This window comes from Engystomops pustulosus, chromosome 3, assembly GCF_040894005.1.
Source record: "Engystomops pustulosus chromosome 3, aEngPut4.maternal, whole genome shotgun sequence".
Taxonomy (NCBI): domain Eukaryota; kingdom Metazoa; phylum Chordata; class Amphibia; order Anura; family Leptodactylidae; genus Engystomops; species Engystomops pustulosus.
The window spans coordinates 172525122-172547334 of NC_092413.1; the positions used below are offsets into that span (position 1 = coordinate 172525122).

Below are 22213 nucleotides of genomic sequence, written 5' to 3' on the forward strand. Positions count from 1 at the left end.
TATCATAGATTCATAAAACATGGGCATTGAATATAGCTATGAGTATCTGAGCTAATACCTTACTATAAAGATATAAAAGAAGAGCCTCAACAGCAAGTCTGTGTTGTAGTCTGTGATGTAATATACTTAAAATGTGATAACATAAATGTATTATAAAACTGTTTGCTTTTTGAAGGGCTATAAGTGTTTATTCGCTGTGCTCCACGGTTTTAAGTGGTCATCATTTCTGATTCTAAAAGGTGTACATTCAGCACATAGAAAGTGTAACATGCACTTTGCCTAAATATCAGATGCCGCTCTGTGGGTTTGACCACTATTCCCTGGAATGGGATGCTGGCTGTAACCAATAAACATAATGGGGCATATTCATCAGGGCCTCTGCGCCACGTTAGTGAAGTAGTGAAATAATCGCAAATGCTAGCTTATTGCTAGCACTTGTGCTTATTTTCCCTAATCCGGCACCTTCACAACAGGGAGTGGACCGGTGCAGGTCGTCACTGTTCCTACAACTGCGCAATCGCTGCAGTCAGCGACTTTTCACATGTAAAAGGTCGCCGGTTGCGTTTATATATCGGACTGCGAGTAGAAGCGCCGGCATATGATAAATATCCCCCAATGTTTTTATTTTTGTTTTAATAGTTCAATGATTAAAAGTTTGATTGAAACTTTTTAAAAAAAAATAAAAACACTATTGAGCTGTGGTTACTTGTGAAATTGTGTAAATTGCTATTTTTAAATTAAAAGTAACTTTCTGTCCACCAGCTAATCTCAAGGATAGATGTCATTACATTGTTCAATATTTAAGGGGACTTCTCTGTAAGCAAAAAGAATCTTTTTAAGCTATGGGGGGATTGTATAACACAAAAAACTATAGGGGGAATTCAATGGGCCTTTTCCACCAGTTTTCAACTGGACAAGACATAAAAGCCCCAAATCCAGGAAAGGGGAGTCAAAGAAAACCAGACTATAGATGAAATCTCTGCCAGACATGGTCTCAACTGCTTTAAGAGCATTGCAGGAGAGGGAAATATTTACCACCTATGTACTTATCTGTTTTCATCCTGGTGTTCCAACACCACTGCTCTGCGGCTTCCAGCTGATAGTTGTCTACACATAACAATACATGACTCCCCCAGCCAATCACTAGGTAAACTATCACCAGTGTTTGAGAACCAGATATCTCTTTTTCCATTTCTCATTTACATAATGGGCAAAGATGAAACAAAGAAAAAAATCCCACTAGTCATAAGATATGAAAGTTTATAAATTATACTAGCCAAGAGGGTAGTAACCTTGTATTGTCTCTGTGGGTCTCTATGTGCTGATGAAAATAAAAATACCACATTTATCATCAGGCGCACAATGGCAATGAAACAGTGATGCTGGCATTGGAGCCAAGTTTGGGCTGGAACTTTCAAAAATCACTATATTGTAGTGATATTTACTCAGCCAAACCAGAGCTGTGTCCATCACATAGACTAAACATACTGACCCTCATTTACTGAAAACAGTGCAAACTGCACTATGTACAGATTGCCTGTGTAGTCCTTCTTCATGAATCTGGTGCTCCCTGCACTGCTCTGACAGAGTGCAAACTTTTTTGGTGCACCTTTAACATAGGGTGACTGACAGAATTCTGTTGGACTTTGCATGATAAAGCACCAAGACACCCCTTCAGAGCAGAAATTTGTGTTGCATGAAGAATAGTGCAACTGCGCCACAAAATGGTTGCATGAGCCACGAATGTGGTGCAGACACTTCTTAAATACCCATGCACGTAGTTTGCACTCAAAAGAGCGTGCAAAGTTCGACAGAAAACTGGCGCAAGCACCTTAGTAAATGTGGGCCAATGTATATTCCTTCAACTTATGGTAGATTCACACGCCGATATGTCCGCTGGCCGGGCATACCGCCATGCGCTGGAGAGGATGAGGAGGTGACCCCTCCATAGAAACTGCAGTGCATGGCCGCACACACAGGTAAAGATAGAGCAGATATACGCTGCCGCATATACATCCCCACACACGGCCCTCTGAATGAGGCCTTAAAAATGCGTCCATCTGCTCTTCAGATGCAGGCCACATGATAAAAAAAGATAAAAGAGTTTACATACTAAATATTCACAGATATTGTTCTGTATGTTAAAAGCACAAAGGTCCCTGAATGAATATTGCCACTAACTAGCATAGCAGGAAGGGAAAACGTAAGTACATAGAGAATTTCTATATAACTATTAGTATAGAGAAGAACAAAAACAATTACAGCTGAGGTTAGTAAAGTTGTCACTGGATGTTATGGGCAACTCACTGGGGGAATTCATCTTTACAATTTGTCTTTGACTTCAATTTTCAATTCCCTTTTTTTTATCTGAATTGATCAAGCAATCTATGTATGTTGTTGCATTTTTTTTCTTAGTTTGTCTCTTTCTTTTTTTTGTCGCATGTCCCTCTAAAGAGCAGCTAGTCTTGATAAATTTGGTAGAGGATTTTGTCCTATTTCTATGCCGGGAGTCATTTTGCGCCCAATAATGCGCCTAATAAATCATGTTTATGTCCATAAAAAATTTGCGGTAAATCGCAAATCATAAATTTAGTTCTGTATTGTGAAATGTAGTCTAAGTAAATAATGAATTTGATGAATTTTAAAGTGACTTTACACAGTCCTATGTTCATTTGGCGCAATGGAAGGTTGCGAAACAGGATTTGTACCACAACTGATCCAAAGCAACGCCAAACATAGAAAAAAAGACAATGATGAATCCCCACCCCCCCACCCCCACTGTTTTGACTCTGATATAGATCCCTGTGTTCTTTACACAGTAAATCCACTATTAGTTCTTCAGTTTAGGAAATAATGATACCTAGAGCGTGAAGTGAGGCAGCGTCAACCTTCCATTGTCTGCGGTGTAAATGAGAGGGGTAATTTACAGGTAAACACCCGCTGCGTGGAGAAGCTTTTCTAGTAGCAGCAAGGAGTGTTTTGTTTTGTAGGGTTATGCTCTTCTTTGGTCTTTGGCTTCATGAAAAAGAAGCAGGTCCAGAGCAAACACAGCTGCGAGGACACAAAGCTGGCTGCTCCGCTCATTGTAGGGAGAACATGATGGGGAGTTACGGTTTTCTACTTCTGACTGAATTATGAGGCCAACAAGAACAAAGAAAATGTGATGAAATAAGAATAAGCATTGATGGTTACTGCCTGGCTGACAGTACTAGAAAATACATATACACATAAGCAGCAATGATACGTATGCAGTATATTATACATACAGCAGGGTAAGAAGTCCAGCACATTCCTCAAGGTGCTGCTTGAGAAGAAGTGTCTGAGTAGATTGGTCACAGTATCACACTACTAAGAACAGTTTTTCAAAGAAGTGCAACGTTTTTGATATATAGGGCTCTTTCACAATGGCGTTGTTTTTCACGTCTGTGGTTCAGTGATTTCCACAGATGCCTCACAAAGTAGGTTGAGTTCTATTGGTGTTTTCACATTGGTTTGTATTTTCACTGATCCATTGATGGTGGAAAAAATGATGAAACATGTCCTATTTTTTTCACTGATGCGGATCATGGAAGGCAATAGAAGTCTATGGGTCCGCAAGAAATATCACATGAAACATCTGTAATTATTTTTACTGATGAGGCTGAAAAACCCGGAGTGATTTTGCGGGCACAGGGACAAAACGGATGCATCATGGAGACAAAATGGAAAAAAAAAGTAGAGACCGCAGTGGATGCACAAATGAAGCTGAGCACCAACGCAAATGTGAAAGAGCCCTAAATCAGGGTTCAGCTCTAGATTAAGAGAGATTTACTCATGAATATATTAAAAGTAAGTGACATTCTCATAGAAAGATGATTAGGTGCTTTGTATGCTGTGACACTGACTGCAGACAAAACTAAGCTGATGATATAGCATCGAAGGTTAAAACAGCATCAAGAGCCAAATGATCACTAGATGAGATACAATTAATAGAAGACCACCAACAGCTCCCGTCCAGATGTGCTGGTGGTCATCCTCTGACCACACAGCAGGCTACATTACATTATAACCCTCAAGTATTGTGGAATTCCAGATGAAAAGCTCAGGGTGTGTGTGGGAAGAAAGGGTCAAGGTAACTAGCAATCCAAATGTATGGATAGACTGGATAATAATCTCATTGTCCAGCCTCAGAGATGACAGCAAAATCTGGCTGTATAGTTTTCTCTATTAATATAGCGAAACAATATTAATACAATTCTGCAATGTTTCTGGGAACATTTTCACCTCCTAAGCTTAAGGAGTGTTTGGATAAGAACAGGCAGGGCCACAAGGAATGTTAAAATTCCCAAGGCTGCACTGCACATCTAGAGAAACAGATATTGCAAAAACATAATTCACCAAAACCCACACACCAATCTACTGCAAAAAAGCCAGGCACAGATGGCTCAGTTCTCTGTATAGTGGCAATGCACTGTAACTGCAGGCTTGGCTTTTACTTAACGGGGTTGTGCCAAGCTTGAAAGTTATCCCCTACCTACAGGACAAGTTTTTGGGGGACGGTTCGACTGCTGGGACACCTACCATTGAAAAGAACCCGATCCCCAGCTATCCCCAGCTGTACTCACTTATGGATGTATTGGCAGTGTCCTTTAGCTCCATTCAGTAATATTGGAGTATTGGAAAGTTCCATGTACAGTAATCAGCTTTCCCAGTCACTAAGAAAATTCCAGAGATAGCCGAGTAATATCAACCTACTCAACCTGCCATGAGTGAGACAGAATCCAGATTCTCTTGATTGGTGGGGGCCCAGCAGATACTTATCAATCAGTGTGTTATCAATAAGGAATAACGTGCAAACTAAACACAACCAATTTAGATAAATAGGAGCAGGAGTATGATGCCTGATCACCACACAGAACTTGGTCCCTTCTATGCACTGTTTTGCAGCTGATTGGTGCAAGGAGTCAGGTGTCTGTTCCCACTGATCAGATACAGATAATCTTTTCCATTAATAGATTTTTGGACAAACCCTTTAATTTTAGATCTAAACCAAAAAGAAAACATTATGTTTGACGCAAAATATATTTGTAACATTACTCAACTTTTTGTGTGGGTATTAAGTTGTTGTGAGTCTGATGCTTGTATTTACTGCCCTTCAATTGGATTACATAACTGTATATGGATGACATTTCCTCTTCTATTTTTGCACGTTGCTATTTGTGTGAGGAGTGTGGCGTGTACATATTGTATGTTATATTGTATACAATGAGCCGTACTAAATTATTCATACAGTATAAAGATGGATGAAGAGATTTTCAATAACCTGTGACTTTATGTAAAGGCTAAGCTTATTTTTTTTACTGTAACATATTTATAAATGTTGTAAAAAACGTTTCATTTACTATTAGATGCATGTTACAATGTGATATAATGTAAATAGTTTATGTATAAAATTACAATTCTGATTTAATGTCTTGTTGTATCATTGTCTGCTTTTACAAGTGGGTGTATTACAGGTTCCCTTCATAAAATGCTTCAAGTTTTTTTTTTTTTAGAAGAGTTGGAAATCAACAAGGGTTTCCACAAAATACATTTATCCCTTATTAACACAGGTGGTGCAGTGGTGTGAAGTTGATGGACCCCGACTATAATGTATGGTTTATATTAATAGACTTGTCATATGGGAAAGTTACAACTTATGGGCCCCATAAGCCTCTTGGGCCCAGTTGCGACTGCACCCCCTCAAGTTACACCCCTAACGTTCAGTTGATACATGTATGATAGAGGAGGACTCCATAAATTCAATCCCCCACAGATGCAAAAGTGCATTCACAATAATGTGCACTTGCCCAGCCATAGCCCGGGCGAGCACACGTCGCCAGACTGGAGAGGTGGAGGTGAGCCCTGCTCACATATCCCCTCTTCATAGAAAATAGTGCAGCATGGGGAAAGATAGAGCATGTACGGTGCCGAACAGTGACACGGCCATCCAAATGAGGCCTAGTAGAGTTAGGGAGTAGCTGTAATAGACATTGCAACATTGCTCCTTTTCAAGTCCATGATTCTGGAAGTAACAGTCTTTGACATGTGGGCACTGTAATTTCTTTTTCATTTTTTTTCTTGTTCATGATTTATCAAAGCTGTATAAGGCTAACTGCACATCCTAATAACAAAGGGTGAAAAAGGGCACAGTGAAAAAGGGATCCAGACCCAAAAGACCTGACCCAAAGAACACTAAAAATAATCCAACCAAACTCCAGCAATATTTTGGTAGTAAAGTTTCTTTTTTTAGCCATAAAAAAGATACAATGGTTCAGCACAAATTGGAGCAATTTCCCATTTTCTTCATTTTTCTTTCTTGTTCATAATCTATCTGCGCATTATGGGAAGGTTACACAGTGGCTATTACACAGCCATTCAGCAAGCATCAGAAAATAATTTTTATGCCACGTTTTTTCAGCAGGATGGGAAAAGTGACATGATGCTAATTATACTCCGATGCTGCAATTCATTTCCTCTGCAGATTGTTTAGGTAGTGTGTGTATGGGATTTGGATAAATCCTACTCAATACTATTATATTCCATATAGATGTTGGTGCATAATGCATAGCAGACCTAAGGGTTTTCAGCTAGCTGAGCTGCAATTTGGATAGGCAATACCCAGGCATTTCTGATCCCACTTTGAGAAAATGTTGGCTGACATATGAAGTATACATATACAACAAAAACTGCAACGTTTTTTGGCTCTCAACAAAGTATCTTGAAGATTTTCGCATTCCATAGACAGCATACCTACTTTTCACTTAATTTTGTCAAATGAAACAATTTGCAAAAACAATGTCTGCAGTTCATGCTAAAAACTGCTGCAAACTACTTAAAGGGAACCTGTCACCAGGGACCTCATTTTTCACTAAAGACAGGTTGCAGAAGCGTATTACACCTGCAGTGCAAATCTGCCTTTCTGCCTTTTCTATGCATTTGCATTACAATATAATTGTGAGTTGTAACTTACCTTGCTCCATGACAAAATCCTGGGGTAGTCACAGGGGCTGGACTTTGGTTTGGATGCATTTCAAAAAACAACACGTGACTTGTCTGTGTTACTCCTCAGAGCTTGGGCCCCACCTTTGTGCTCCTGTACATCTCCACCTCCTGCTCCTTCTCAGAATGCACAGCCTGATCAGCCTGACATCAGTGAGGGAGGGACAAGCTGTACAGGAGCACAAACATGGAGACAGCCTGCAGCTCAGACAAGTCACATGTTGTTTTTTGAAATGCATCCAAACCAAAGTCCAGCCCCTGTGATTACCCCAGGATTTTGTCAGGATGCAAGAGTAAGTTATAACACACAATTATATTGTAATGCAAATGCTTAGAAAAGGCAGAGAGGCATACGTACACTGCAGGTGTGATGGGCTTTTACAATCTGTCTTTAGTGAAAAATGAGGTCCCTGGTGACAGGTTCCCTTTAAGAAAGAAAAGTCTTTAAAGGAAATCTACCATCAGAATGAAGCATGATAAACCATAGATCCAGACACCGTGACTATATTTGTTATCCATGGCCTCCTTCCCTCTAAAATCAAATTATACAATTATGCTAATGAGCCAGAAGTGCTCCGGGATGCATTACCAGTAGCCCTTTATGCTGTAGCTTTAAAAGATAGGTTACATTGTTTCCCACTCCCCCTTGCTCACTCTGCCCTCCCCCCCCCCGTGACCCATCCCTGCAGCAGAGGAATCTTCAGAACAAAATGGGAGGAGAGGAGTTCTCCTGCATAGTGTAACAGCCTGTGAAGCTACAGCATGAAGGGGCTCTGTTAATACCATCAGCATACTTTTAAAATTAGATTTTTAAAAGGAATGAGGCCATGGATAATACATGTAAGTAGATGACCACAGTCACAGTGTCTGGACCTATGAGAAAGTGTCCCTGGTTTATCATGTTTGCTTTTGATGGTAAATTTTCTTTAAACAGAATCCCTCACATGCCTATTTTTTCAAAAACTTCAAGAAATATCAATCTTTAGCAACCTCTCCATTTACATGTATACAATTGATTAGCAAAGAGTTGCAGGCAAAGATAGGTCTGTGAAAACTGCCTGCGCACACTCTATGATGTCATTAGGTGATGCCAACACCGCATCATACAGTGTACCTGGATAGAGGGGCTCTGTGTCTGCTGCACATTTTATTAATGAGGGGAGACTGCAGCCAGACATTTCAATAATGTAGAGAGGATGCTGTTAGACATTTTAATAATGAGGGGAAGCTGCTGGACATTTCATTAATGAGAGAAGGCTATTGGAAATTGTATTACTGAGGGGAGGCTGCTGCTGGATATTTAATTAATGAGGGGATGGTGCTGGACATTTCAATAATGAGGGGGACTGCTGGACTTTTCATAAATGAGGGGATGCTTCTGGACATATTATTATTGTGGGAAGGCTGATGGACATTTCATTAGTCCAGGCTGCTGTCAAAATTTTTTAATGAGAGGAGAATGCTGAATTTCATAAATGACGGAAGGCTGTTGCTTTAAATTTAATCAATTAAGGGAGTTTGCTGGACAATATATTATTGAGGGGAGGGTGCTGCTGGAAATTTCATGGATGAGGGAAGCTACCGGACAGTATATTTTTAAAGAGAGACAGCTGCTAGACAGAGACAGTATGTTAATAGGGATTTTGGAGAAAGTAGAAGGGGAGCTGTTGTTTGACAGTAAGGGGGCTGCTAGTGGACAGAATATATATGGTATATGAGTATGGTGCTGTGTGTGTATACAGTGCCTTGCAAAAGTTTTTGGCCCTCTTGAACTTTTCTACCTTTAGCCACATTTCAGGTTTCAAACATAAAGATACAATTGTATTTTTTTGTTAAAGAATCAACAAGTGGGACACAATTGTGACATGGAACAAAATTTATTTAATATTTTTAACTTTTGAAATAAATAATAAACTTAAAAGTGGGGCATGCAATATTATTCACCCTACTTAAGTTAATACTTTGTAGTGCCACCTTTTGCTGCGATTACAGCTGCACGTTGCTTGGGGTATCAGGTCTCTATCAGTTTTGCACATCGAAAGACTGAGATTCTTGCCCATTCTTCCTTGGAAAACAGCTGGAGGTCAGTGAGGTTGGATGAAGCGTTTGTGAACAGCAGTTTTCGTCTCTTTCCACAGATTCTCGATTGGATTCAGGTCTGGACTGTGACTTGGCATTTATAACACCTGGATACGTTTATTTGTGAACCTTCCATTGTAGACTTTGCTTTATGTTTGGGATCATTGTCTTGTTGGAAGATAAATCTCAGTCCCAGTCTCAGGTCTTTTGGAGACTACAACAGCTTTTCTTCCAGAATGGTCCTGTATTTGGCTTAAAATATCCAATAAATTTGGTTTCACTTCACAATTGTGTCCCACTTGTTGTTGATTCTTCAGCAAAAAATTACAATTTTGTTTATGTTTGAAGCCTTAAATGTGGCAAAAGGTAGAAAAGTTCAAGGGGGCCGAATACTTTCACAAGGCACTGTAGCTGGTATGCCATGATGTAGTTAAATACCTCATTCTCCTTTATACATCTTCTGTTTTCTATTATCAGTTGGTGGAGCTATTCTCCCCCTTGTTTTGGAGAGAGATGTATTTTTCAGAATACACCGCTTGTTGTCTCTTAAGGTGATAAGGCCATATTCACATTACCTGGGTCACTGTGTACATTTCTATGTAAATTGATCACAGTATGATCAGGTATTTTTATTTTAAAATGTATGCACTTTTATGCATTTAAGAATACTTATTGAAGTTATACTAGTGCTGCTATGCCATTATCATTATGTTGACTCCATTATTAGGCATATACACTTTATTTATCCAGGTTGCAATTGTCCTATGAGAAATAGTATATATTTTTTAGAATATGGTATTTTTAACATCTTTTAAGGTCATCCTCTTTACACAATGATATGCATCTGCCTATTTGTTGTGATCTGTAGAATTTCATGTTCATGTTTAACATGTCAGTCATGTTGTGGTGCTTTTCAAGCTAGCAAAAAAGGCATTGTTTTCCTTGTCCCATCCTGGAAAACATATTTGCATATTTCCCACTAACAGAGCAGACATGATATTAGACAGCAATACCATAACATGTCCACTAGATGGCGCACAAAAACAGCCACAGCTTATACATTAATATAACTGCAAAGAACTTTTGAACGTTTGCATTCTAAAATAAAACGCATATAAAAGCTGTATCTGTGATTTGGTCCTAACTAGAGATGAGCGAGCACTAAAATGCTCGGTTGCTCTTTATTCGAGACAAACTTTTCCAAATGCTCGAGTGCTCGTCTCGAATAACGAGCCCCATTGAAGTCAATGGGAGACCCAAGCATTTTTTTTGCTAAAACACAACAGTAAAAGAACAGTGCTTAATTAAATATTCTAGATGTTTCCTGATGTTTTGCTTGTAAGAACACATTGAAATAACACTATTCTTCACTTTACAGATGTGCACGCGTGTCTCCCGCTAAGTTAGGAGATGTTCGGAACATCTGGAATGTGAAGAATATTGTTCTTTCAATGTGTTCTGCACTTAAATGGTCCTGTATTCACTGTTTTTAATGTTTTAATTCTATTCTTCACTTTGCAGATGTGCGCGCGTATCTCCGAACCTATCGGAAGACGCGCGCGCACGTCTGCAAAGTGAAGAATAGAATTAAAACATTAAAAACAGTGAATACAGGACCATTTAAGTGCAGAACACATTCAAAGAACAATATTATTCACATTCCAGATGTTCCAAACATCTCCTAACTTAGCGGGAAACACACGCGCACACCTGGAAAGTGAAGAATATTGTTATTTCAATGTGTTCTTACAAGCAGAACATCAGGAAACATCTGTAATATTTTATTAAACAATAAAAACACTGTTCTTCACTTAATTTAATGCTCGATCGCGAGCAGGGGAAATACTCGTCGGAGCAGTATACTCGGACGAGTATACTCGCTCATCTCTAGTCCTAACATTTTAGTGACTTCTGTTATTTTTACACACATCCACTACAAATTATATACATTCCTGCACTTTGGAGAGAGTAAGTTCTATGGTTGCCAGAACAAAGTTGCAGAACTGCACTGCAAAAATGTGTTACCAGCACTGGCACTTCACTCAAGCCTTTTAGTGTATATGGGCGCCAACACCGCCAGTTCAGTTCTGTAGATCAGGCCTTAATTTTTTTTCATAGTCTCCACCGGTTTCCCCAAATTATTTTTCAAGTATATAAACGGCAAGAAACTAAAAACGGAGAGTTTGGGCCCTCTACTGAAAGTTTGGGGTCATGGTGGAAGGAGATGAGGAAAGGGCCAATCTACTGAATGTCACCTTCTTGACTGTCTTTACCCAGGAAAATCCCCTGGAGGAAGAAATGATGAGGAATGATGTAAATTCTCTTTTGAATGTCAACAGTTTAACCCAGGAAGAGGTACGGCGCCGCCTCGCAACAACTAAGATAGAAAAATCACCGGGGCCAGATGGCATACACCCCCGGGTTCTGCATGAACTATGTACGGTGATAGACAGATCGTTATTTTTAATATTTGAAGAGTCACTAAGGACTGGTTATGTCCCACAGGACCTTATAACCCAGCATCACCATGAGTTTATGAGGGATCGGTCCTGTCAGACTAATCTGATTGGATTCTACACAAAGGTAAGTTCTAGTCTGGATCTGGGGGACGCTGTGGATGTTGTATATGTGGACTTTTCAAAGGCATTTGACACTGTGCCGCATGGGACTGCTGGGACTAGGGGAAAATCTGTGTTAGTAAGTGGCCTAGTGGTAGAAAACAGAGGTTCGTCATTAATGGCACATTCTCAGATTGGGTTGACATTACCAAAGAGTACCACAGGGGTCAGTATTGGGGCCACTTCTTTGTAATATTTTTTATTAATGACCTCATAGAGGGTTTACACAGTGAAGTTTCCATATTTGCAGATGATACTAAGCTGTGTAAAGTAAAGATTCGAGTCAAAAAGTATAATATTACAAAGAGTCTTGTGTAAGCTGAAGAAATCAGAGGCCGTAGTAGACATCCCTGCAACTTCCCACCAAGGTCAGAACGACAATGCTTAGTGAAAATACTAAAACCTAAGAGGTCTTAGACACTACAGGCCTCAGTTAGTTTGTTATATTATCAAGTTCATGACAGAACATTATGAAAAATAAAAATGGATATAGCTTGTTTATAAGGATTTCCAAAAGAAAGTTTATTCATTGCCGGACCTTATTCCCATTGAAATATTTTGTTGCGATCTTGTAAGAGTTGTACATAAGCAATTCCCCAAAAGCCATAAGCCCTTCCCAACAGATCCACGTAAATATGGAAGATAAATGTTAAGGGTGTATGGAGTGGGCCCAAGGGCTGAGCCTTCTCCATGCAGGGCAGGTGTCTGCTGTAGTATTCCACAGACAGCTGCCATCAACTGAAAAGGTTAATTAATTAAAGCTTATTGTAAATTAATATCAGCCAAAATTCCTACAGAACAATTTGAGAGACTGAGAAAGTCATACAGAGTATTATTACTACTTATTATTGTAGGTTGAGGTGGTTTTACAGCTATTGAAGTATGGTCTGGGGTCTCAGTCGTTCCCATATTGCTGGTTCCATTTTGACAAGGTGGTATTTGTGAGGTCATATTTACTTACATTTAGGAGTTTAAATGTTTTTTTTTAATTATGTTCCGATACTTTAACCATATATATCAAAGAAGTTGTACTTTTCTTTTTCTTAAGATTGTTTGTACATGATGTATGTAGAGTGGGGTTTTACATGAACTATCCATATGGTCCGCTGCTTTGTGATTGTATGTATGTTTAGTTTCCGGCTGTAATATTTTTTATGTGGTTTTCGACTAATGCAGAGGTTTTCAGTTCCTCCTGCGGCAATGACGTTGCTAACAGCCCGTCTACCAGTTCACCTCTGTTATACTAGCTAGCAGCTCCTGCCGTCATGTTCTCATGATGTTTGTTGTACCTCACTACCTCTGAACAAGACATCAAAGGAAACCGGTAAGTGACCATCCCTTTTATTATCACACATTATATTGACATGCCATCACATCACTGATGTTATATATGGATCTGTAGATGATAGATGAAATGTTACTTGGACACTTTTACTCATATCTGGATTAATAATATCACCGATATGTAACATTTTAACCACTTGTTGTAAGTGACACAGATATGACTGCCTTTACTTTTTCTCCTGTTTAGAAATGTACCACGATAAGTGGCAGAAAATGGCATGGTCATGTCAATATAGCTAACTCCACTGAGATAAGGTCACTCTAGGACAATTATTCAAGGCTCTGAAACAATCAGTGTAGTTGAGTAAGAAACTAATTTACTTATTCATTTATTTACTAATTTTACTTAATGGTCCACATTATATTGGTTGAATGCCATGTAACATATTCAATAAATTGAAACATACAATTGCTTCCCTTACCCAAGCTCTAGTTTGGTTAATGATTTGGGTAAGGTCTCCAATTCAATACAATAGAGCAACACGCTAACAATACTCTGGAAAGGCTGCAACAACAGAACCCCAGGGTTATCACATCTGGATACATCTATCACTTTCAGACACAATAATACAGCCAAACACAGGTATGACAGATATCGGGGTCCTGCCTTTCAGAACATTGCTATAAAATTATAATTAGTGATAAAGGCTAATAGAAATGAAACACAAGCTTTAAATCAGACATTAGTAGAGTAAATGTTGCAGAGCTAATCGTTGGGGACTGTTTTCACAATCCCCAGAGAAAAAAATGGAAAAACTTTTTTTTCTAGCTGTAGTTTCATCTACGTCAATAGACATGCTGAAGTTAAACCACTAAGACCACAAAGCTGCATGTTACTTTCAAAAGGGGGAAAAGGGGGGGGAGGGTGTATGAGAAAATAGGATGACTAGTGCAGTGCAACCTTATCAGACACCCTAGTAGGGCAGTCGCCCCAGCCATTGCCACTTATACCTGCTGGCTGCAGGAGCACAGAGGTCACTTTGTTCAAGAAAAATGATCTGTTCTGCTTGTTTCAAGCTTTATTTCACAGTATGAGACATATTATAAACAGCGGCTTAAAGAAACAAGCTTATGGGGCTCATTTATCATTAGGCGGCTCCTTGGGACTGTTCTATGTCTATTTTTGTAGCTCCACTGCCCATCATATTCATTAAAGTGTCTTTGGCCCTTTAATAAATGTTCTTATGCTCTATTTTCTGTCTGGGATTTTTTTTTCAAAAAGTCTCAAAATGCATAAAAAGTCTCAGCACATAGACCAGCAGGGGACTGGAGTGACTTTATTTTTGTTGAACTAGCAGTAGTTCTATGTTTAGGCCAGATTAATGAAGAGATGTATATAGTCCTGTGAGACTTTTTAGCAGTGAAAAGTCTCAAAAATCCTCAATAGGACCACTTTGAGACTTTTTTATGCCAAAAAAGCCCAGGAAAATCAATGATAAATAACCCCCAATAAGCCTATAAGTAATCAGAATATCAGAAGTTTGGGTCTCCTTTGAAACTGATTGATACAGACACATAGATCACAGTGGAAATGAAGCCTTTTCATATAGCTATGCATAAATCAATAGTAATGTGTGATTACATATCTGGCCATGGTGTCTTTCTGCATTGGTCTGGTGGGTGGAGACTAGCTGCTACAATGGGGGATATTTATCATACGCTGGCGCTCGTGCGATAACCCCGCCGCTGCAAATTCGCAGCCCGATACATCGGGGCTGATTGCAGCGCAGCGTTTATCCTACGCCAGTCAGGGCCTGGCGTAGAAGAAACCGCAGCCGGCGACTTTTCACGTATGAAAAGTCACCAGCAGCAGCAAGTGTGCAGGCGCGGGGACAGGCGCTTGGCCGGCCGTGCTCCCCCTTCACGCCCCTTTACGCCCCACTGGCGTGAAGGTGGCGGATCGGGGCAAATAATCGCAAAAGCTAGCAATAAGCTAGCATTTGCGATTATTTCAGGGCCTCTGCGCCACTGGCGGTGCGCAGAGGTCCTGATAAATATCCCCCAATGTCTCCCTTGCACTGCACACAGAAATTATAGGAGATTTTTCTTATCTTGTTTAGAAGCATCAGAACTGTTCTTTAAGTCATTAAACAAAAGTACTAAAAAGATAAACTTGGGGTAGGAGGGGTATTAGACGCCTTTCTAATTTACTGTTTCCAGCTGAAGTCATTCCAGTGAATGTGTGGGAAGAGGGAAGATTAAGAAAGGAATTTGTGAAGTGGAGAAAAAGTCAGGTTTCTATGTTAAGAAATATAATAAAGTTTCTTGTAGCCATTTTTACTTGACTTATGCAAACTTTGTTAAAAAGTTTGTGACTTTTTAGATCCTACAAGTTGCCCTACCAAACCTTCATATTCAGGTATGATAAATAAGGGCTTGGTATTGGATGTGATGTTACATATAAAGATACTATTCTGTTTTTACTTCTGTTCCTTAGGTTCTATTCCCAGCTGACCACAGGTCTCTTTCACAATGATGGACACCAGTAACAGTAGTACCGGTACTCACTTTACTTGTGAAGTTAACAAAGACTTGGAACCATTCACATATATCTATTGGTTGATATTTATGGTTGGATTTTGTGGAAGTTGCTTTGCATTGTGGGCCTTTACTTGGAAAGACAACAATCAGAAATGTTTAAGCGTGTACCTCATTAACCTGTTAATAGCTGACTTCCTTCTGACATTGGCCTTACCATTTAAGATAGTCGTAGACATGGGATATGCATCTTGGAACCTAAAGATCTTCCACTGTCAGGTAACAGCTTGTATCATTTATATCAATATGTATCTTTCAATCATATTCCTGGGATTTGTGAGCATGGACCGCTGTTTGCAGACTATACAGAGCGCTAAATTGTATCAAATTCAGAAACGTGGATTCGCAAGAATGTTGTCAATAGTGGTCTGGGCTCTTGTTCTGTCCATAATGTTACCAAACATGCTGATACCCACAAAAGACATCCCAGAGAGAGAACATGTGGGGTGTATTGACTTCAAAACACAGATCGGAAGAGATTGGCACGTTCTCAGCAACTTCATCAGTATTGCTATCTTTTTCAACTGCTCTGCTATTATTTTAATCTCCAATTGCATTACTATTAAGAAACTTTACAGCAATAAGGATGGCGAAGAAGCCAGCAACATCAAAGCAGCTTTGATAAAGATCTTTCTTGTAACAGCAGGATACATTATATGTTTCCTTCCTTACCATAGCGTTCGAGTCCCGTATACCTTGAGTCAAAATGATGTTATCACGGACTGCAGCCTGAAGCAAGTGCTCTTCCATGCAAAGGAGTCCACCCTTTTACTCTCAGTATCTAATCTTTGTTTTGACCCTATTGTGTACTACTACTTTTCTAACAACTTCAGGTCTAAAATAAGTAAAACATTTTCATTAAAGAGACACGAAACCGTCGTGATTGACAAAGAAAATGCTACTGAGACAGCAGTATAACACAATGAACTATAACATGACAAGACTTTATCTTTGGCATAATAAAAGATATGTTTGTATCAAGTTCTGTTGTCAAGTACAAGTAATGAATTGCTAGAACATAAAGTCATCTATTTATGTCTATAAATGAAAGACTGTATTTTATGTGAGAATAAAAGTACATAAATAAAACTATGACATCCCAGTAAAGCAAAGATGCAAGAGACAATTTCTAGTTGAATGATGTAGTACAAAAAGACCACTTAATAAATCTTTTAGCAGTTTTAGGCAAGGTTCACATTATGTTTCAGATCTATGGTGTAAGGATACGATGGGAGGATTCCTTAGGTGTCCTTACAATGGATAGCAAAGACATATCCCACTTTATACTGCGATACACACTCTTGTTCCACCCCTTTACGCAGGGGAAAAATCTAGCCTCTCTGTTGCCAAAGGCAAACCATTAAAAAACATGTCCCCCGTCCCCCTCCTGGTCTAATAACTCAAACCATTTGTACAAATTCTTCATTTTGCCAGATTCAGACACCAATAACTTTTTCAAAATACTTCAGTGTATGGACCTGCGTAAGGATTGCAGAATGAGATGACATTTTCATTGCTACCATTTTGGGGACTGTATGACCTTTTGATTACTTTTGGACATTTGGTCTTTAATTTCCGTTAAAGGGTTCACCACCAGGATTAACTGTTTTTTATATTTTTATAGATTTGGACTTTTAGGAGGGGATATCTAACATGTTTAGGATTATTTGTTTATTTATTTTTATATCAGTTCTAGGGAACGGAAGCAATATGGATTTTTAGGGTTTTTAAATTTTTTTACTATTTTTTAGAACCCCCCAAGGGTACTTTAACTCTTGAGGTTCCTACCATATACTGTAGTACTACAGTATTGCCATATATGCAGAATATGCTTGGGATCTATAACACTGTGCCACTGGTACACTGTTATAAATCCTGCCAAATGACAAGCAGACTCCAGCAGATTAAGCAGAGCTAAAGGTCAGATGTAGCAGTGCTGGAGGGAGACAACCTGTCCACCTGAACTTGCTACATCTGTCCCCCTCAGTTCTGCTTCAGTTACATCTGTAGGGGAGAGAATGTAACAGATTGAGGTGAAGAGATGTAGCAAGGTGAGGTGGACACTTCATCTCTACACCAAGATGTAAACCTCTCAGAATTGCTACATTTTCTCGCTCTCTGCACTGCTACATGATCTACAGTGTAACAGGGTTGAGGGGGCAGATCATGCAGGCAGTGCTGATGGGGCCAAATGTAGCATAGCTGAAGTTCATACCTCAGCTCTGGCATTACATTATCAGCTCCAGTGCAGATTTAAAGAACTGGTTGTGCTGAGCCTGATTCTCACGGAGCAAGGGACAAGCCGTGAAAAATGCACTTTGGGCTGGCTGGACGGGGATACCGACTCTCTGCGCTGACACACATGCTCATGTGACCCATCAACATCAAAAGGTAGGCACCAGTGGGCAAGCACTTTGCGAGACTGTACTGTGCAGCAGCATATGCTACGAATTTAGCGCTGTTTGGACAGCACAGTTGGCAGTCATTACGCCTAGCCAGGACATGGTTATTTTAACTTGACATTACTGGCCTCAGAATCTTGCATAATGCCGGCATGCCACCCCCAATTGTCCACGAGGCGAGATTCTCAGCTCGTCTCATGGGTGGAAAAAGTTGCATCTGTAAAGCGGCTTTCCATTATGGCTCATTGATGATGATCCAAAAAAAGGGTAGCTCCTAATGTTCACATGTCCTAATATAGAAAAAAAACACTTTCACAATTTTGCCCACAAACACCTTTGTTCCAACAAACTCGCTCCATGTGCAATGGGATTTCCTGGACCAAACGTACAGCTGCTTATCTGAGCTCAGCCTCTCAGCTTAGTTCAGTGATGTTGGTAAATCCTGCATGAAAAGATCATGTTTGTCAGGTCAAAATTGCTTGAGAGCAAAAGGATAGGGGATAACTACCTAATCGTTCCGACAGCTGAGACCCCCACTTAACATGAGAATGGGACACCTCAACAATCAGAATAACAGGGATCCCACTCTCACTATTGAGTGGAGTGTCAGGCATGCATCCCCCTGCTCCATTCAGATCTATGGGAGCAGAAATAGATAGTTTCCATCAACTTCCATCAACTTCCAACCCATCACCCTAAAAAAAAACTCTGTAGGAGTTGCTTACTAGAGAAAGCTGCTCCTAGCCCTACCTCAGTAATAGCAGTGCTAAACTGCTACCTTTTCTGAACCTTCCGATAAAGCAAACACTGCACTACATAGCGCTCCAATGCCGGACCAAGCTCCCAGCATTCTCAGGGTATGGCAGTGCAGTGTTTGCTAGCTTCCGAAAAGGTAGCAGTTTTCTTACTAAAGTAAGCAGTGTGGTAGTGTTAGGAGCTGCTTACTTTAGTTTTAGTGTTTTTTTAGGATGACAGGTCCTCTTTGTGTACATTTTTTCTGAAAAATATATTGGGTCTATGCTGAAATATGCAGCAGAATAAAATGTGCTTGTCGTCTCCTCTGGAATGTCTTTCAAGAAAATACTTGTATAACTCATGAAATAACGATTCTAGAAAATATTTACTTAGGACCACACAGAGACCAGGACCATTCACAGGGTGGACTCCAGAAAGCAGGAATTAGACGCCTTCTAAATGAATGACAGCTGCCAGTTGCTTCTGATCCATTTCACTGTCTGGGCTCTGAACAGCTGATCAGTGTGCGGCCCTGGTGTCTTCACCCCACCAAACTTCTAGTCTAACTTGTGGGCATGGAGCAATTAACTTACATATGTATACTCTGTGGAGCATTGGAAGGACAAGTTTTAGGTTTCAAGAAGCAGTAGACTCGGATGTTCGAGGGGTAAGGAGAAATATAGGACAAAAGCAAGGTGCTAGTGATGCTGGGAACACAAACACTATCATTGCAGTTTACTATATGCATATGCCGGTTAGGCCAGACTTGTTCAGTCGTTCTGATAAGTGGGATCCTCACACACCTTCACATAATATGCGCATCTGCTACTGTGGCTTTATTTGGCTACTTGCCGCTGGTTGCTAAGACAATTGTATCCTGTGGCTGTCTTATAACCATCCACATCATTCATATTCCCTAGTTGGTACACAAGCAAATACATTGTAACTAAACTGACTATTATCAATAGGACATCTCCATTAGTTAAAGGAGTCCAACTAAGGCACAAAAACAGACAAAAAGTGATTTTTAAAGCATTCCGTAGTCCCTTAGTGAGACGCATCCGATGAAACTGTTCTCACCAGAATAGCACATGGTGTCAAAAAGTTGCAGAAAAGGGTATTTGAGACTTTTATGCTAATCATAAGAAATTTTGAGCTGATGTACGCTTGATCCATTTAATGTGTTAAAGCAAATTAAAAAAAGTAAAGGTTAACACTATTCAATGGCTAAATAAAATGTAGCCTTAAGAAATAATAGAGATATATCACTGGCCATAAATGAGTAACAAAGGCAGAATATGTCTTTTAGCTTAATCTGAAACAAGGGTGTTACCACAATTCAGGGTCGCACAGCAGGGATGGGCCCCCACCACACACTTGAAAGAAAACAAACTACAACAATATACATAGCAGCATAACTATTCTTCCTTTAGCAGCAGGAGATGTGTAAAAGTCAGAAGAAAGCCACCACCTTGTATTCACCCACAACAATAGAATTCTACCTGTACCTGAGTTCCCTCCTAACTATCATAGAAATCGATAACAAACACCAAATTTCATAAAGTCTTCTCTAAGCTTGACAAAACAGGATCACCTAGGAAAAAGTGGGGATGTGATGTCCAGCCATCCGAGCTGCTAATTATGCACATCACTCTCGCGTGACATGCAGAATTATCAGTCTTTTTTCTTTGTGATTCTGACATGTCAAGCTTAGAGAAGACAAGCACTGGGATCAAGATGAAGAGGAGGACAAGTGAGCATCTGTAGGGTTTTTTTTACTTTTTGGTAAAGGTAGATTTCCTTTAAAGAGATTTCCTCTCTAATGTCACTAATTCTGTATTCTACAACATAGGGAACACGTGTTTAATTATTGGGGGTCTTCCATGGAAGTAAATAGTATGCTGGTCGAGCATGAAGAACTGGAGCACCTGAGGTTCATCAGCCAGGACTCAGTGCCTCCTCCTGTATTCACAGGTCAGGGCAGCCCAGGATAGGCCATGCTGAGTGCTATTTTAAAGGGAACCTACCACCCCGATTCTACCTATAAAGGTAGAAGGGGTGGTAGGTGGATGAATGGGACGTGAGGATAGCCATTTTTTGGGCTAATCCTCACGTCCCCGGTGTCTTTTAGAAAACTTTATTGCAGGAATATGTAAATTTTTTTATGCGGCTACTGGGGCGTGGAGTAGCCGGACATGAGGCTACTAGTCGCGGCTACTCCACGCCCCAGTAGCCACGTTACTCCGCCTACCATTTAATCTTCGAGTCCCCCGGCATCTGCGGCCTTCTGCGCATGCGCAGTAGCTCCAACCCCAGAGCCGCGGCCGCGCAGCCGGAGGCCTGCGTTCTGCGCATGCGCCGAAGATTAAATGGTAGGCGGAGTAACGTGACTACGCCCCAGTAGCCGCATAAAACAATGTACATATTCCTGCAATAAAGTTTTCTAAAAGACACCCGGGACGTGAGGATTAGCCCAAAAAAGGGCTATCCTCACATCCCATTCATCCACCTACCACCCTTTCTACCTTTATAGGTAGAATCGGGGTGGTAGGTTCCCTTCAAAGCAACACCTCCTGGACCTGCAGGAGGAGCAAGGAGGTACAGATAGCATTAGATTATCAATAGAGCTCCTATTCCAGCCAGCACAATTCTTTCTGTTTTGAGGGCCCTATAGAGGCACTACCATGAGAATCCAAACTTTCATTACTTCATTCAACCACATTAGTGTCCCTGGACATCAACATAGTTGAAAGCTGCGGCAGCACAGGAAGCAGTAGGTTACTACTTAAATTTCTGTTTTGGCATTTTGGCTTAAGTGGGTTTTGGGTTGCACTTTGAGCATCACTTCATATACAATAGTATGACCAGTAAATTTTGCTCTGCTTATGAAGTGCACTGAGAAAAAGATTTAGATATTGTTCAGTAAAGTCTACAGTTCTGTATCTCATAAAAAAAAAAAAGTGGTAAAAATTAGTCAACACTTAGAGAAGGGCTGCAAAGATCCACTGCAGTAGCTGTATGACTAAGCAATGAGAACATCTGAAAGCTAAGAAAAAAAGGGCTTGACATTTAATAAAAAAACATTTATGACGGTATAGAAGAAAATGCCGGTGTAGGAAGAAACAAATATTACCTACAGGCAAATGTCCTCCCACTGACAGCATATCAAAGCACTTACCAGAGGAATGGGAAAGTGTGTTGCATACTGTAAATGGCGCACAAGCTCGTAAGTAGAAGGAAAAATTATTTCACGTTTTACTGATTTTTCACTGGAAGCAGAAACTCTTCTATGAAGTGATGGAGAATGGTTATGATGGCAGTCTCCAGACACCGGCGAAAATATCTAAGTAATAAGACACATATAGACAAGTTATAAAATAGTTTAGAAGCCTTGATCACCTCCATTGCAAACCAATTCACCTTTATCAAGATCTTATCACAAGAATATTTTATTTGTGTGTTGTGGTTTTCATATTA

General features: G+C 40.0%; 2 protein-coding genes across 6 annotated transcripts in view; one reads left to right on the top strand and one right to left on the bottom strand.

Annotated features, from left to right (window-relative positions):
• Positions 1-22213, bottom strand: part of MED12L (mediator complex subunit 12L) — a 300992-nt gene that overhangs the window by 218051 nt on the left and 60728 nt on the right. For all 5 annotated transcript variants that reach the window (XM_072142994.1, XM_072142992.1, XM_072142993.1 and 2 more), the window contains exon 16: positions 21915-22079. In XM_072142994.1, coding sequence (XP_071999095.1) covers positions 21915-22079 — 165 coding nt within the window. The remainder of the gene's footprint in view (positions 1-21914; positions 22080-22213) is intronic.
• On the top strand, positions 11431-16732 carry GPR171 (G protein-coupled receptor 171). The gene is made up of 3 exons (XM_072143004.1): positions 11431-11682; positions 12894-13041; positions 15385-16732. The coding sequence occupies exon 3, from the start codon at positions 15534-15536 to the stop codon at positions 16515-16517; it is 984 nt and encodes a 327-aa protein (XP_071999105.1). The 5' UTR covers positions 11431-11682; positions 12894-13041; positions 15385-15533; the 3' UTR covers positions 16518-16732.